This window comes from Homalodisca vitripennis, chromosome 2 (genome assembly GCF_021130785.1).
Source record: "Homalodisca vitripennis isolate AUS2020 chromosome 2, UT_GWSS_2.1, whole genome shotgun sequence".
Taxonomy (NCBI): domain Eukaryota; kingdom Metazoa; phylum Arthropoda; class Insecta; order Hemiptera; family Cicadellidae; genus Homalodisca; species Homalodisca vitripennis.
Window position 1 is genome coordinate 70627664 of NC_060208.1, and position 19400 is coordinate 70647063.

At 33.3% G+C, this 19400-nt stretch overlaps 1 protein-coding gene across 7 annotated transcripts in view; it reads right to left on the reverse strand.

Annotated features, from left to right (window-relative positions):
* The window catches only part of LOC124354137 (tyrosine-protein phosphatase Lar), a 784869-nt gene that overhangs the window by 244948 nt on the left and 520521 nt on the right, over positions 1–19400 (reverse strand). For 6 of the 7 annotated variants that reach the window (XM_046804384.1, XM_046804380.1, XM_046804379.1 and 3 more), the window contains exons 4-5: positions 19294–19335; positions 15909–16205 (exon numbers count right to left, since the gene is read on the reverse strand). In XM_046804384.1, the coding sequence (XP_046660340.1) occupies positions 15909–16205; positions 19294–19335 (339 nt within the window). The remainder of the gene's footprint in view (positions 1–15908; positions 16206–19293; positions 19336–19400) is intronic. The other variant, XM_046804381.1, reaches the window with a different exon arrangement.

The following is a 19400-nucleotide window of genomic DNA, read 5'->3' on the forward strand; positions in this document are numbered from 1 at the left end:
AACTAATTAATTGCCTATTTTCCAATTATATAATCAACCAATGACGTGTCAAAGGATCGATTCGATTTCAGTTGATTATGAAAAAATAGTTCTAATTAGTCATGTACAACACAGAAATCGCCTGAAACGATTAAATTTGTCAATGCATAATAGACACAGTACCGGCGAACTGGCTGCAAAAGGTCAAAGGTTTCATCATAATAGTCAGTTAGATGCTGTTCGCCGTTATAGATTGCTAGTTGACAGTCTAGTGCACATGTAACGATTATTATTTAGTACCCATTATTCACGTGTTCGCACATAGTGTGGAATTATAAGTATAATAAATATGATAATTATTTACATATAGTTCTTTACTGATGTGGAACCTGCTTAATCATTTTCAGGAATTTTCGGATATTTAGCTAAGAGAACACGCATCTTCATGTAGGAAGAATGAGAATTCATTTAGTACAAAAATTAAGGTTTAGTCTGCGGTATAATTTATAAGTATTGTTTTGTGTAACATAGCAATGTTTCTTTATTACCGTTGAATAACTTGACAGAATCACCAGTTCTCACACATTTGCATCGTTAATGTTATAAAACACAAAACACTGCGGTTCGAGGATAGGAATTCATTCCCTTATTCAGGTGACAATAACCTACTACATACAGTTTAGCAAACACAAATCAATATATAGCGATGAAATCAAAATAGTCAAAAACCACCAACAAATAGGAATTTTATATTATTTGTTTGAAGAATTACAGAAGTAGTTAATTTATTAATTTGTTAAATTTTAATTTTAACATGTATAAAATATTATATTAACTTCACCACATTGTTGAAATGTAATTATCTCTTTAAGTTTTTATTCTTAATGTAATATTTAATTAATGTTTTAAATTTTACGTTGTCGCAGGTTAAGCGCAAGAAAGGGCCATGCGGCCCTAACTTTGCCTGTATAAATAAAGAATATTTCATTTTCTTTTTCATTTAGTCAAAAATTTCAATGATATACCTCTGTTTCATAGTTTATGTACTGTATTGTGCGGTCTTATGTATATTATAACATATAGGCAAAAGACAAAAAAAGATTCTCCAAGACAAAAAAAAACATGCTCCAGACACCAGTTAAGGCGAGAAAGTTGTGATACTGATATGAACTTATTAAAGTTTTTCAAGTACAACTTCCTCTGTTGCATGGCGAGTTCATTCCCGATTATTGATTTTTGCTTGCTTAACCTTATGTAGTAGGTTTTTTACAAATTAAAAATTATTTACAATCCTTGAAACGTAAAGTAGCCTAATATTCTATCATTAACAATATCAGATGTACTAAACCTGTTATCCTTTCAAACCATCCGACGTCAACAACAAAAATATGTTTTCATTTAACCTCGCACTACACTGAACACCTTCAGTTTAAAAAATGTTAAATATAATAAGTTTTCTCCGTAATTTATGTTACATTAAAAATAAGAATCTTTATATAACGTTTGTCAAACAGCCAAACAAGCTGATAATTACGATATATACCTCTCGGTGTTTGTACACAGGCTGGTGCCAGGATTGCTGCCACTTCGTAAATCCATCATTAGAACAAAACAATAACCACGCCATTCAGCGTCACATTTCCCTTCTAGTTTGAGCGTAGGGACTCTAGTGCCTCCGACTCAGCGGGGAACAATCACGGCACAAGAGAGGGTGTCGTAAAGCGGTGACTTACTCAAGTAGTCGGTAAATAGACTTAGACCGGACCTCGTTATCTTCCCTCCATCCCTCCGAGCGCCGCGCCACTTCCCTAAGGGTGAGCACTAGTGTCCTTGTCACTGAGATAATAGTAAACACGATTTTGCTACACCATTACGAAGCCCTGACGCTCTGGTCGAAGGCTAGGAAGAGCACTTGTAACACCGTCTCTACGATTACCGAGGCATTTGGATATTTTACTATCAACAATCTTTAACGTCTGTCTGGAAGGTCGTATTCTTCCAACATCATGGTGTGATTACAAGAAACTAGATAAATAAGATATGCAGCAATAAAGTCATTCTAATCACGTGCACAGTACGGATTTCTCTTCCAGACTCTGGGTAAACGATTGCTGTTTACAATAATAGCATTAGATCTTAGTGCAAGTTTGGTCGCGTGATTTGTAACAAATGATTGGGATGAGTCTGAGTTAGAATGCGTTTTATACCTTAATTATTACATACAAATCTGTTACATTATTAGTAACATTTTGTTATGATGTTTGCACATTAAATTCATTACATAAAGACGTAATGTTTAGGATGTTCTTTATGTCAAGAAAGTAGTTTACCTTTATGTGTTTTATTAACCTTTGATTATAAAAATTTAAAGTATCATGGCAAACACACTTTGCACCTAAGAAATGAAGGCCACATAAAGTTGATATCCTGGATCTATATACTCTTGATTGAGTTTAGTAGTACTCAATCGAAAAATTACTCATAACTTACAACGTGAAAATTACGAATACAAAGATAGAAGGGAAAACGTAAAACTATGAGAAATAAACACACAAGGAAAACATGCGGGAAATATGAAGAAAAACAAATATAAGCGTACGAGGATAAACATACGAAGGTATGTATATAACTCGTAAAATACGGAGAGAAATATATAATTAAAAACGAAAGTTATACCTGTTTGATTATAGTTACAATTACTAATTATTTTTTATTTTTTATCTATAAAACGATTTGCAGTAACCTCGTCCATAAAATGTAGTTTACTCAGTTTCCCATGTTAAAGAAATGTATGTTTGCCATTTTTACCCAAAATTGAATGTTTTGCATGTAATTGTCATCACCAAAATATTTAAAATTATTTATAAATTGATTTATACAATGATATATATATAAGGTTCAACGGTGATTTCCAAAGTCCGTGCTTTAAACTGTCTGTTACACAAAACAATACCTTTATGGTTTGTAGGTCATGAAAGGTCAACATTTTCGGGGCAACCTATTACTGCAATAAATGATAGAATGTACACAACCATTTACTAAAGCTTAGTGTGGCCATGTAGGACGGTAGGCATTCCTTGATCATTTTTCACAGATCCTCGTATTATTATTTAATATTTGTGTCTTATTTCTTGCAATACATTATTAAGAATAAAACTCCATTTCGCTGCATCTACATTAAAAACCATTGAATACGGATGTATTACTTTTGACTTATGTTTACAATTGAACAACACTATTTTAATCAAAAGTTTCTTAATGAGACGTATGTTTTAAACTATACGAAACGTTGTTTGTCGGTACGTTTTAAGTGCAGAGCAGCTGCGATTTTAGGAACTAATTAAATTCACTTTGGCTGTCTTCTTGTTTTCTTAATTTAAAAGAATTCTTAGGAGAAACGTTTTCGTTCCATTAATACTAAAAGCATCAGAGCCTTATTATAACTTAATGCAAACGTAACACTAAGTTTAATAAGTCAGATGTTTAATATGGCCGTCTTTGTTCCATCAGCTTAATAAATACTTCATCCAGTCTTCATTAATTTGATTTCTAAAACATCACACTGAAATGTTGTAAGAAATTATCCTTTGAAAGCAAGAGACAAATACTGGATTCGGGATTCATGTTTAAAATAACAAACAGACTCAATCACTATTATTCTTAGCAGATTCCAGATATAATCGCAAATTTTCATTAATTTTTTTAACCCTTTTGCTGCAAAGTTAATTTATGCTCGTAGATAAGTGATAATAAAACATGTCTTACAGAATGCTCGAAGTAAAATACCGAAGTAGACGAACGCTATTTTCCTTACTAATTTAGTCCTAGTTCATGTAGTTATAATTTACATTGACGTAAGCCACTATCCAATAAAAAGGTCATTACCAGGCTTCGTAGAATTGTATTATATATAGAACTGGTGTATAAAATGCAGACAATACTTATTATCACTTAAATAATTCACTAAGTTAAACAATAAATTCGAACGTTATTTTTCAACCGGTTGGCAGATGAAATAACACATTTGTTGTCTATGAAATCGACGTTACGTTGCACGGCGTTTTTGTCGTTACATTATTTGTCGTAGAATAATTGAAAGATAAAAAGCTCTCTCCATTTCAAAATCTTGTTCTTTCCAGCATTAGGTTAATATCTTGAAGCATAAATAAATATCAATCCAACGTTACAATGCAATGATGGACTTCAGTTACTGCTAAAGTTTAAAAATTAGTATTTACAAGTTAGTTACAAATTATTCTCTGCCAAGAGGATCACAGATCATCGCCAACCCGAACTTTGCCACACATGCATTCACAGCCCCTTTGATCAACCGGAGTACCCTTTCAATTATCAATGTGTATTGACCACAGTTCTGAAACTTAAATTTTATGAATCAAGAGATTAGAATATCTTTCAGTAACTATTACTTATCTCAGGATAAGTTACTGTTTGGAACGCCATTAAAATGTGCTCATGGTGTCAGTGTTTTTCAAAATGAACTTGCATGCGAAGCCGCGGATAAATGCTAGTATTTAATAGTTAATGCTAAATACAAACTGAAACAACAATCAAGTATTGCATTGGGGTTTAGCAGTTTTCACTTACATCGTGTAGCTGAATAACTGCACATCCTATATCTTTTAACTCTAAAGGATCTTATCCGTCAGATTTGGAATGCAGATTAAGGAAATTCTGCTAACATTATTTTGAGATACAAGGGGAGAGACGAGTTATACCTAGAGTCAAATTTTATTGCCAAGGGAATAAAAATAATTGAATATAAAACACGTTACTTTAAGCCAAAGTAACATACATTTGAAAATCTGCATGTGTTTCACAAATTTTTCACCTAACGCTGTTTATTCTTAACGCATAAAACACGTAACAGCTACATAATACACTATGACTTCATTATTATTTCCTACATCAAACACGTTTAATGCAGGTGAACTTGTTTCTTTTAAAAATGAAATTGGCATAACGCTTTCTGTATTTTGTCACTAACAATGTACTGTACGTGGGATAAACACGACAGTTTGTTTCCCGAAAATCGTGCTTCTTCGGAAAATGAGTTACTGGACACCACAGAATGTCCGCTATAGCTTCCACTAAATAGCAGATTGGCCACCATCCGCGCACCACAGTTAATAAAATTGTATGCGATATTTAAACGGTTTTTAAAGTTGATATTAATTATTGAAATAAAAAATGAGGACTGTCTACCACATACAAACAGAGCATTGTTAAAGTAATTTAAATGAAACATGCATTTCTGTCTTAAATTGTAATATAATACAGAGTGATGCATAGAATAGCATCATTAAACGAAAATACATTGATGTTATTCAGCTAAACCATGTAAGTTAGATCGACCCCAGAAGCTTTTCACACAGATAAGTATACGAATTTTGTTATTTTTGTTTATTTTAAGGGGGAACTTTCTATGCCAATTGCATTTTGAATACAGCATACCAAACGTTTTTTACGGGAAAACGGCCCAAACCCACTTACAAATATTTATTGACCTCTCCGAGAATTGAACACGTGACTTCTCCATTAAAGAACCGATGCGTTACACCTGCGCTACGGTAAAGGTCTAAATGATGTAATTATCACAAATAGTATAAATAAAAACAGTTTTTACCACCCTTCATATTGATGAATAATAAATCAATACAAATGCTGTGTATGATATTAATCGGTAATAAATACTACCAATCTATTGAGAACAACTCCTGACAACAAATATGGATTATGAAGTATAGACCCTTTCGTTAACAATCAACAACAATAGTCTCAACATATCGTTAACGATCAACTTGTATTTACGTTTAGAACAATCTCCGTTAATAGTAATGTTGGTCAACCTATCTTCTGCTTTAGTTAACGCTAATAATAGGCCATGTAGTTTAGCAGCCTCTCGCTATCTATACGTAGGAAGTTAAGCGCTGAAAGTTAAAGGTCAACTGGTACTTGCCGCAAGCTAAGTTTGGCTCTCTCTTCTAACTTTCTACCTCCAAGGGTTTACTTACACTCAGCCTATCTTCTGCTATCATTAGCGCTAATAATAGGTCATGTAGTTTAGCAGCCTCTCGCTATCTATACGAAGGAAGTTAAGGGCTGAATCTTAAAGATTAATCGGTACTTGCCACAAGTTAAGTTTGGCTCTTTTAACTTTCTACCTCCAAGGGCTCACATTCAGCCTATCTTCTGCCATCGTTAACGCTAATAATAGGCTATGTAGTTTAGCAGCCTCTCGGTATCTATACGTAGGAAGTTTAAGGGCCGAAAGTTAAAGGTCAACTGGTACTTGCCGCAAGCTAAGTTGGGAGGCTCTTCTAACTTTCTACCTCCAAGGACTTACACTCAACCTGCCACTGCGGCTGCATTTTAGATCATATTTCCAACTACTACACTGTAAGGTTTTCTTTACAAGGTTACTGGACACTTATTACTTGGACATAAGTGAAGTTTCCTTCACATGTAGACCGTCCAACTTTCCACCTGAAATGTTAATTTGGTCGAGTTTATCATTGAAGTTTATAATGAATGCGTGCAACTCAGAAATACACTAATTATCAATTTTTGTGAGTGTAGTTCGATTTACAAAGTTACAAGACTGTCACATCATACATGAAAACATATAATTAATTATGACGAAAAAAAATGAGGAATTGTAAGAAGAAGCACAGTGGTTATCTACTTGTAGATATTTTTAAAGCCTTACATTTTGTTCAGTCACGAATTTTTTGTCCTTTTATTTATATTTGCAAAGTCCAATTGATACCTAATTAAACACACACTATTATGTAATTCATGTGAGACACGATACTCGTATAGTAGATGTTTTGACGGTGTTCAAAAATGGTGTAGTTATTTTGTCTAATTGTTAAAAAAATAACATTATAATAAAACCCCTACAAATATTTCTAATTGTATTAATATTCGGTAACCTCTAACTCTGTATTTATATCAACAGAGTGTACCATTATTCGTTTTGAAACAGTTTAAGAATTTCTTGGTTACACATGGCATAAGCACATTAACAGTAATGTTATAATATTTATGTGTACTAACTCCACCAGTATTCACATAAGCGTTTTTGTTTCAGTAATGTATATTATATTATACAAAAGAGAGAAAATACATATCTTTATTCATAAATTATGTAGTCATTAGTTTAGAAAAAACTAAAACAACGGTTAAGCAGCAGTCTGTAAAATCAGTAGTAGCAATTGTAATATATTTTTATTTTGTTATGGATGACAGTCTGGAGAAATTAACTGCCCTAATTAACATCAGAAATGTACGGGCGTTTTAATATTTCGTAATATTTGTTATTATTAAATTTTAACCCGATTTTCAAAATAAGCGGTAATTGTTCTTTACCAAAATAATTAATTCGCATTGTCCATCATTTGTCCTGTATATAAATGTTTCCTTTTAACAATTACAACACACATACACAATGTTACGATGTTTCACCATATAACAAGTATTGATATTTCACGTGCTAATGTGCGATTTTGAACACTACGAACCACAGCACGATTTTAACATTTAATAAAATCTGATTCTCAGCTACATCACATAATCAGTTTTGTATTTTTAATACGTAAACAACATTTTGTTAATTTAAACAACAGACTATTACCCCTGCATTACGCACGGTAATAGAGAGTACATCGCGAGTCTCTTATTTACACACGCAAATACGCTGTCTAGGTAAGACATTCCTATTACATGTACTGTAGTATTATTATCTAAGTGGGTTATAATTATATTACAGTCAGATACGAGTCCTCGCGACACAAGACCGTGTTGCCCCCGCCAGGCCCATTGTCTGAGGAACAGCTGCCATTGCACTACTCCGGAAGCATACTCTGGAGCACCATTCTCGCCCGGTATTTCACAATTAACTCCACCCTCCTCTTTTCCGACACCCTAACTTGACCTCTCGACGACCCATTTACCCGTCTCTTCAGTAGACTTATCGACTACTTTATGAATTTTTGCTTTTTTCCAGTGAAAACCGTTATTTATCGTGTGATATCGGAATTTTCAAAAAACATCTTACAAAATATACTCTAGGTTCTTATAATATGATTCTAATCATTTTAGCAAGGGCTTAGTTTCTGTCACGAATATTATTTGATTAATCCTCTCCATGCATGGATTTTCTAAAGCACTTAATATCTTATAATATAGTAAAGAGGAGATTACCTGATCTTGAATATCCTATATAAAAGTTATTGTATTATGCATATGAAAATCCATGATTTCATCCATGGATGAAAGTGAAAAGCACAATATAATTTCAAATATAATACAACTGTCAGAATATTTCAAACATGACCGTAAGTAGTCGAGATTCTCCAAGGCATGCATAAATACATTATGACATAACACTAATATATTCAAGATTATAAATAATACATTAATATGATATATACTATATAATAGCCTTGATAAATATTATTACTTAACTTTAATAACATTTCATTACCATACGCAAATTGTAAGCGTTTCTGATAGTATTAAAAACATATATTTATTAAATGAAAAATTCCGATCTTCCTGTATTAGGTAAACTCCGAAGTAGATGCAGTTGGAAAACTACTGGCTGGCTTATACCGGGCAATGCAAGTAGTACAAATTATGAATAGCTAAATTGTTACTAAAATACCTTGGAAAAATTACGTGAAAACAGATTTCTGCCTATTAAAAAAAAAAAAAAAAAAAAAAAACATTGGATATACGAAAAACTTTAACACCACATTTTGTCCGCCTTAAAGAGACTTTTAAAATAATGCTTACTTGTATGGATTATGCATGTTTATATTTCTAGATTTATAAGAATTTTGAAGTATTCAAAATTTGAGTTGGAGGGTCAAAAACAAAATACGTTTAAAGTAATCATGTGGCATATCAGAATAAAGCTGAGTGTTTTGTGGCCAAGAATCAGAATACACAAAAACAAACTGATGAAAAAATACAAGGTGTTTCGTAAATGTTAACACTAAAAAAACCACCATTTTGAAACGGTTTGTGATAAGTGAATTCAATTTTCGCCAATGAGTTCCTTTTAACAAGATCTTTAAAATGATGGATGATTTGCCCTATACTTACATTTAAAAATTTTTATATTCGAACACTGGACTCTGAATTTTTTTTAACACAGATTTTGATATTGTCAATGGACTACCTACCCATAGGTGATTTATGTGGAAAGCACTTTGTTTTAAGTCAACATACCAAACCGTTCTCCCGCTATACATACTGCACGGGAGGTCTGCTTCACCAGTCACGTTAATTCACTCGTTCCATACAAAAATTATTTTTACAATCTGATTCTCTAGGTATTATAAAGAAAAGCAAAAAGTGTAGTAACTCTTACTATTGTCATGCTTATCAAGTACATTTTTGAATATTATTTCTATATTACATAGTTCGAAATCCAACAACACTATTATATTTCACATTTTAAAGTATCTTAATACAAACTAAAATTATAAGTACTTTTTAATGACGAAATTGCACTTTTACTTACAGAATGTCCATACGGATAATTAAAATATCTAGAGAAACCGGGAAAATATTGAAGATAACTGCATTCCATTTTGTTAATAAAAGTATGTTAAAAATAATATCTCGTCTAAATATAATATTTTAAATTTATTTCTTAATTTGATTATATAATTAATCATTATATCATTAAATTGAATGAAATACAAAATAAATCACATATCAAAACCAAATATTACATTAAAATTTTGGTGTACAATTACTACCTATGGAGAAATTGTAAAAGTATCAGATAACTATAATAAAAACTAGTTTACTATTGTATATGCACTATGTAATAAGTAAACTCACTCATAGAAAAAACTATTTCTATCAGAGCATACAAAATATCTCTAAATTTGATATTCAAAAAATAAATCAATCGGAAGCAGTTAGTCACATGACTGAAAAAAGCGGAAATTTATAAACGTTAAGAGCATTCCCGTGTTAAGAGGCTTAATTTAATATTTTATATTGGAAACGATTCCTCGACTGTTGTGCTTACTTCATCAATGAATTTATAACAGGAACACGCACCACTCCGCTCTTTATATCAGACCTTTATTAAATTAACTTGTCACTTCAGTGAACTACAGAAATGCATTAACGTTTATTAAATGACGAATAAGCTTGTGGAAACTTTATATACATATATATATATATATATATATATATATATATATATATATATAAAGTTACACATTACATATTACCCTATTTTCAAGGGATTTATTTCATTGAAAATAAACAATTTTCGTTAAGATCACTTTGCAAATTTTTAGGAGTTATTAGTGAGTGTGTATGTATGTATAGCCTCGAAAAAGGGCTGCAGGATTACAGTTCTTTGCCTTTCAGTTTTTCAAAGTGACGTCCTAAGGGAATTCAATGAATTATATGAAACGTAAGGCTAAAAAGGGGGACATATCAAACAACACCCATTTAAGGGTCAGATATCGACATATTCTGTGTTACAATTGAAAACACAGACAATCCGACTAACACAGACCTGACGTACCGATTCGTTTTGGTTGTTAAGAATATTCCCACGAACGAGACAACTGCGATCCAACTCCTCAAGTTGTATTGTATAAACAAAACCTTTACGAACAAAAAATTACAAATGTATTGTGTTTTTCTCATTTGTATATTTACAACTAACATGCACGAAGAGTATATTTCTTGTGCAAAAATACATACATTATTGACTAGTTTGTTTTCGAATGGTCCTTGCCTGTAAATTATTAAACATCAATTATCAAAATAAGATAAAATGGTATTGGAAAAGTGAAGTCTGTATCTATAAATGTATCTATGTATGTATGAATGTAATGTTTGTCTTTTCATTAATGTTCTTTTAATGAAAAGACAAAGAAAGTATTCATCGGAGCAATGCTGTGCTTATTAATAACAGTAAATTATACTTCGACACATACCGCTTATTTTCTTGCAACTTCCAGGCGTCTCAAAATTCAGTTTTAATTACTTGTTTTAATTCTTCTATTAATGAAGTGTTGGGAAAATTTACGTCTTAATTACTGTTGTACATCGTAAGAAACCCAATAAATGAATAAAACTAAGATTTCTGCAATTTAAAATATTAAAATTATTTAAGTCATATTAAAATTATTTCTCAAGCTAAATATTTTAAGTTATTAACACTTTTGGTACAAGCTAAATTAATTTAATTTATAGACATTTTCTATCGTTGAAAATCAAAAGATTATTTCACTTTAATTTGATTACAATTTTATCGCAAATGTATGCAATTCTGCAGAAAATGAATGTGTTGTATTTAAAAATATTGAGTTTTCCTATTTTAACAACTGATTCATATTGTTACTAAAACACAGTACATACAGCCAATATTTCTTGACATTGAAAGAATTTGTTTGTTCCCCCCCTTCCGTTCCTTGCCTTGTCAGCCATTACGATACTCAATCAGATTATTCTGTTGTAGAGTCAGTGAATTCAGGAAGTTTTCGGTTTCTTGAACTTTTTTAGTTTTAATTAGATGAATCAAAGGCATAGATAATAGAAATAAAAATAACGATTTACATATTTTGTGAACTGAATCGTGAATAACTATGAATCCAAAACTACAAAGACCAGTTGTCGGCCGAGAAATTGCGGGTAAGATTAATACATTTATATTTTTTTCTTTAAGGAAGCCAACGTTCTACCTTTCCACACAATACTAAATTTACTTCCAACGGTAGTTGACTCAAAACACACAAATTTTACGTGAGTATCATTGATTGACATAAGCTAGCCTTTTAGTGTAAAGTACAAACGTTTGAAGATATGTGACATGTTAAATTATGTATAAAAAAAACTTTAAAGATTTGTTAAGCAGGCAACAAATTGCCAATTATATAAATGGAGAAAACGCTAACTGTCGGAATCGGATGCGTGATCAGTAAAGTCGGCTGATGCACCACTTGACTCCGGAACAGCGACTAATTGTAGTGGTATGGCTGGACCAGTCGGGAAATTGAATCAAAACTTGGCCCACTCCGTGGCCACTCAGCTATCAGTGGCTCACCGTCCAAAAACTTCGCAAACTGTGCAAATATTAGTAATCTGGACCGTTTCTGGTGGAAATGTTAAGTGCAATAATTTGTTGTTGAGTGATTGTATTTATTTACATGCATGACAAAGCTGTCATTTTTCTTGTTTCCAACTCCATACGAACTGAAATAAAGTAGGCCGTGTTATAACGTGGCAAAAACTTTACCCTTTTATACAGAAAAGTTAGACATGATTTAGTATAGATTTGATTATTTTGACATCACCGTAGATATGGGAAAACCTATATCCGTAAGTTGGGAAGCCACGTCGCTTGCGTCCTCGATCATTTTTACACAAAAAACATTATAGATCTAAAGAAAATCATTGTTATGCACGTATAGCTATTGCCACTTTAATATTATTAAACAGCCTGAGAATTGTGAAAGTATTATTCCATATCACAAAAGGTTACAGAAACTATTAAAAAATCACAACAAAATCTTATATCAGGCCAATATTACGTTTTATTGAGCAAAAGGGTGTAACAAATTATGTAACAGTAGCAAATTAAAATATTCATTATAGATACTCACGAGTTTCACAGATAAATTTTTTTTTTTTTTTTTTTTTTACTTAAAATGAAAATAAAAACAGTTTTTAAAGCGAGCTGTTGTTTGCGTCATTTTGTAAGACAATAAATCGCAACATAAGCACCAAAATCAATTGAGCGTATTAAAAAGTTGTGTTTATAACAAATTATAGAAATGTTCAATAAACATTTGAAAACTGAGAAATGCTACCGGAAATATGTAGACTAGACCCGCAAACAAAATTCTGTTAGTGTGGTTACGTTTATTTGTTCACAAGCAATGGTGTTATTACTGATGTATGTAAATATTTTTGGGGGAGCTGGGAAAAATTCTACACCAACAGATTTTACTTATAATACCACGTTCAGCTAATGTTTGTTGCGGTATTGTATACCTATTTATTTTGAATCGTGTAAATGATAAGATAATCTAAATATGAGACAGAAGTTTCCGTGAAAGTGTTTAAATTGATATTCCAGTATTTATGGATACTTAATTCGCTATGTGTACGGGAAGGAAAACTACGTATCGGTGAGATATGACGTAATGTCTTTTAAGTCTAATAAACAGACATTAAGTTATACTCATGTTGCCTTTTTTACAGTTTACTGAAAGATGTCTTAAAGTACATAACCGACCGGCTTGGGAGTTGTAGGCCCGTTAAAGGGACGCAGAAGGGCTGTATTATGCATCAACAGCCCTTAAGGGAATAGATTCGCCAAGGACTTAAATCCCCTCCCATAACCTTTTTCTAACTTCTTGTTTCATTTCTCGTTTTGATGTCGATTGCGATACGGTTCTAACTCTAACTTTGTTTCACACCGAAACTCTCCTATCACGTGAATTCGCTCATCTTTTCATGGGTGGGTTATAATATTTTTTTAAAATTTAGAATTGTGAAAGAGTCCGTTGAACTCAATGTCAGAGTTGTCCAAAATACATCCACTAAAAGATAGTTAAGACTATAGAAGTTTAAATACAGGGGCCTTTAAGGATTCTGTAATGGTACATAATGAATATGCCTCATTATTAATATTCATGTACTATAACAGATCTCCTCAACGACAAAGTACAGAGGTAGAGCTAAAAATATTTTTGTCGCATGTAGACTTTCTAAAAGAGCGACTTTTTATCCGCAGAGCCCTATTCCGATCTATAAGAGTGCGCTATCAGAGAAACCACATATAATTTTATCATCTAATCTTTTCAAAAACTATTTTAGTCCGTTATTCTAAATCACTAAATGATATGATTAGCTAATAACCGACACAGTATCGGAGTACAACTTTCGAGTATTCGATTGGCTCTATTTTTTGTATTTAGCACGAATACTGGTTAATCCATTACAACGCATGTATCAGTGAAGATCCATCATTCTGGTGTGTTTACTCTCATTAGTGTGACACATTCACTATGTACTACCACATAATAAATAAATGTGTACATAGTGACATTTTGGTGTATTTTTGGGAGTTAAAGAATAGTTTATGTTCGAAATAAGGGGGTTTTCGTTTTCGAAAAAGGTATGTGTTTCACGTACCGGCCGCTATCCATCGCGGACGGCTAGTCTGCTTCACTCTGTACTCATACACTACTAAGTAAAGAGTAAAGTATAAGTATAAACGTTAAAGTTACAAAGGCACCCTCTCAAGAGAACTTCGACACATGTGTTCAGTCATGTACTGTATTCTCTCACAGATGTTTATCCTACAACAGGCACGATAATGCGTGTCCCGCATTCCGATAACTGACATTATTCCTGCGTCCAAACAAGGAGCACAGACGGACCGGAGAAACCAGACGCGAATGGGAAAATTAGGAACAACGCTCGTTTACAAGCGGACTCATTACTTTTGTAGACGCCTTCGCTGAGATAACTGACAAGGAATGTGCTTAATGAATGCTAAATGCTAACTGCCTCTTTCTCGCCCCAATGTGTTCTCAGACGGTTTAATTTAATTTCTTTGTCTAGAGAGCACAATCCGATGGAATTTCACTTTAACTGTTCTCGCCTCTTCGATCACAATCTGAAAATATTTATTGTCGCATCACAAGACTAAGAACAGCGCTTAATCACGCTGTGCTAACTTGTTAAAAAGAAAAGGCTTCTATTTTAAATACATGAACACTCTTATTCATCTCTTCCTTGTTCAAAAAACCCAATGTAAACCAATTTCTTTAATAAATAGTATTTAATATAATTTATACATTTCTATGTTTTATTCTAATTTCACCAAAAACTGAAATGAAACATGATATATTTATACAGGCAGAGTTGCCTATTCTTACGCTTCACCCGCCACAACAAGAAACTAATACATTTTATGCGATTATAAAGAAGGACTTTTATAAATGTAGTATTACGTGTTATAATTCCTAAAATTAATGATAAAAGTTTTTGTGGTTACAGGATTTTTGGTAAAATGGTCTAAATAGAAGATCGAAACACCACAACCTAAACCTAGATGTGCCAAAAGACAACATCATTTGTTATCTTCTGAATATATCAACCAATATCCATAGGGGGGGGGGGGTAGTTATAAGACTAGAAATGGGGGATTGGGGGTTAAGTATTTAAGTCTTCATCAAGAGATCTCGTTTTAAATGTCCTTATAAAGGAAAAATAACGCCGCAAACCAGAGGCCTCTACCTCAATGCAATAAAAAATGGCGGCCAATCATGTTGTAATTTTAAAATATGCTACTAAACAATATGTTGTACTATTTGTTCTAATAATTGAATAGCACTATTTTCCAATTCAATTAAATCCATTTAAAACATTAGCAGGCCGCCATTTTGTACAAAATTAAGAGTGAGACCTCTGGTTTACGACATTGCAGATTCTAGAAAATAAGAGGTTACAAAAAATATTGATTTGGCAAAAATTACAGCACCAATTTTAGTTCCTTTATAGTTCCATATAGGCTTGAAACAGCTTTTAGTCTCATATTAAAATTGTATCATCTTCATTCTGTAATCTTTTATTCCCCATTACGAGTTACAAAAATGTTCTCTCCACAAATGTGTTCTTTCTATTGAGTTTATAAAAAAACAACTTATAGTCCATATCAATTTAATATCCTACCTTTCACCCATCGGTTAGATTTTATTCTTAACGTATTTAAAAAATAATGTTATAACTTTGCTCAACTATAAGTAAAAAGAATATAGTTCAATATAATATTTTGTTAAGGAAATTAATATTTTCAATTCATAGATATTTTACACGTTTTTGCCATTGACAATTCTAAGTGTTGGTCCACTTACTTTCATAGACGGTGAGAGCAGCGTCGGCGCTGACCGCGTCTCCAACCCCGTTCTCAGCGACACACTCGTAGGTGGCGTCGTCCCTGTTGGGTCGCACCGGTTCTATCCTCAGCAGACTGGCCGACCCCTGGTTGAACTCCTGCACCAGGTAGCGGCTCTGTGTGCCTGACACCTTCTTGCCGTTCTTGCGCCACAGGATGACGGGGCCGGGGTCTCCCCTGGCGGCGCAGTAGAAGGCGGCGATCCCCCCTGCCTTCACCTGCTGATTTCGGGGACGTAGAGTGATTTCTGGAGGATCTGCAACAAACACAAATTCTCTGTTAACTAGGAGCCGTCAAGAGAGTAACCAGGAACAGGCTGTATAATTACCAGAGCTGTGCCACGACCCAGTAAGCTCCATAACAGACTTTTAAGGAGAAAAATGAAAAAGATTCGGGCGGATATGAAATTGTATAGATTGTCCTAGAGTATTGTACATGTTTTATTTAAATTATCAAATCTTTACCAATTTATAAGGGATTTTACACGCAAAACCTTCCACCAATTCACGTGAAAGGCATACTCAGATATACTTCCTGGGTAAGGGGCACTTTACGTACAAAGGGATATAGGGTCATGGAAGAAATGGATTATGAACCTATATAATGTTTTGCGCGTGATATATCCTGATATCCTCTCTGTTGAAAACGTTATGATGGTACACAATCGGCTGCAGTAAATTCGTATTTCCATTACTTAAAAATACTTTCTAAAAAGCACTTCTTTTCTTTAACAGAATTGGAAAAGGATGGAGTTGATAATTTCTGAATACAGATCAACAATATTGAATATAACTGTAGGTTTAATTCAGATGTTCAAATTTCATAGATAGACATAACAAGACATACGACATCCTGTATAAAGAACTCTTATTCCCTAGAGCTGTATATATCTCGTTGGCGAAGGTTATATACATTAATAGCGAGAAGTAGCAATTACAGAACTTTTCTGTGGAATATGGCAATGACAAAACATTTGCCTTGATTGGCTGTTGGTTGTTACATCATGATACTGTGCATTAAAAAATAATCACAATAAAAAAGCTTGTGTTAACCTGACCATTTATGCTAAATAATATAATGATAAACCTACCCCATCCAAACTCATCATATGTCTTTGCTACAGTCTTGTAACGAGTTAATTTTTCTATTAATTTACAGGAGACGAACAAAGAACCCAACAAAAGTACTTTTCTTTCAACTGAAATTCGCGTTGGGAAATTGAATCATAAGTGAACCAACAAGGAAAGTCGCGCTGCTTGGGAATGAAACAAAAGTTAAGTCCATTGCAAGAGGTTGAAATAGTAATTGTATTGGGAGCAGAGCAAGTGGGTTGAGTGCCGAGTACCACACTCCCCCTCAACCAACAGCGTAAAACATGACGGGGGTGGGAAGGAGAGGTGACGTCACCTGGTGGGCGGGGGGGGGGTAAGTATCATCATCAAGTTACACCGCTCCGTACACTCGCCTTTGTAACGCCATGCCTTGTTTATCTCTTGGATCGCCGGCCCTCTTACTGTCGAATATAATTCCCCCTCCAAAAGAGGCTTAGAGTTCCTTTTTATTATTTTTCGCCGAGAGACTTACCACAAAAAGTCAACATTAAAAACAGAAAATGACAGATTTAATTCAATACATAAAACACTCTCAATTCGACAATTTATTTGTGGGAATAAAATTCTCTTAACGTAGCAGCAATAAGAGGTTTTTCCATTGAGAACAGAATATAAACTCCTTTCAGTGGGTATTTCCAGTGTCTCAGTCTAAGAATAATAATGAAGGTCAGGATAACGATGGTGACTAGGTCGCGGGAAATAAGATGAAAATAATACTGAATTTCATAGTTTACCTTCAGGAATAATCACTAAACTTGGAAAACAGTTTAATTCAAATGTTAAGTACTGAATTTTTACAATACAAAAATTATTTTAACACTGTGATAATGAACCTCTGTAAATAATAACAGTCTCCATTTTAAATCATGTTTTAAGATGTTAGAATGTTTATTTCCAAACTTGTACATATTTAATTATTTCCGCGATAAATAGTTAAACAAATGGTAATCGTATGTAATAATATAAATTATTATTGTTTTACGATCATAAAAAAGTTGAGGTTTTACTGAGTAAACTAGTGTTACATCACAGTGTGTGCTGTACCCATTTTACTTTTAGGTACTGTATAACAATGGGTACTGTTACTTCATAACTTCAAAAGTTTTCCATATTAGTTAATTTTATTTAACAGTACACACAACAACACTTAAGCAAGTCACATTACAAGAAATTGTCAAAAACTAATTTAACAGTTTTATTGCCATTGGAGACTTCAAAGTGAAAAGAACAATTTGAATACGAAGACGGAAATAATTTACCGACTAGCACTGGCTATAGGTTCCGGTATCATCGGCAGATCCCACTTCCGGAATCCGGAATAATTATTGTAGTCGGACGAACAAAACCTACATTCGGTGAAATGCCCTGCTCTCCCTCCCCCGCCGCACCAACCGCTGCAAAACTCGTAGGATTAATAAATGAGCGCTGGCCGCGCGCTTTAATTAAAATCGGTTCGAGGGTCTACAAAAGGGATAGGAATGAAATAAGGTAGCCCTAAAGGCGTGCTTGACTCCAAATAATGGGTACCTGTCGGGTCCAGCATCCCTTCCGCTTTTTGTCCTCCCTCTCCCTCTTCCACCTAAGTGATCGTCTCAGAGGGACAAATCGCCTCCTCCTTCCCTTTCCATCCTCGGAAACAAACAACAACCATAAAAACTTTTATGGTGAAGATCGGCTTGGATACAGATGAGAATGGAGATATTTCAAACTCTTATGTGATACAATACAGCCGACCCGACGTTTCTTTCAACTTGCGAAGTAAATTTGCTCATACATGTGGTAAAAATATGCATTTATCGTTACAAACAACTGTAAATAATCAAGTTCGTTGGATACATAAAATATTACCATACATGCATAGCATAGTTATAAAGGAGAACAATTGGGTTGTAGTCTTTCATTAACGAATACAATTCTACCGAAAACCATTTGCTTAAAAATATTTGATGATTGAAAAACTTCGTATTGCTTCAGAGCAATTTAATGGTTGTGTTATTTGGTAATGGTTTTTAGAGTATAGATAGCATAGCAATAGATATTTATTCCTAAAGATCGATAACTAATTCTTGAAAACACATCAAATAAACCAGTTCCTGGAAACACAATGACAATATATAACGTACTCAAACTTGATTAAAATATAATTATCTCAAAATACATTGTATGAGAATTATTACTGGATTTTGAGAAAACTAATCAAGATCACCAATGATAGTCTCCTATTATACTTACGAGTGAGATATTGGATGTATGGGAATAGAGAGAAGTTGCCACCTGTAACATTAAAGACACAAGGTTCTGTGTAATAACATAGGCGCCGGCTACCAAGGCAGCCTGTA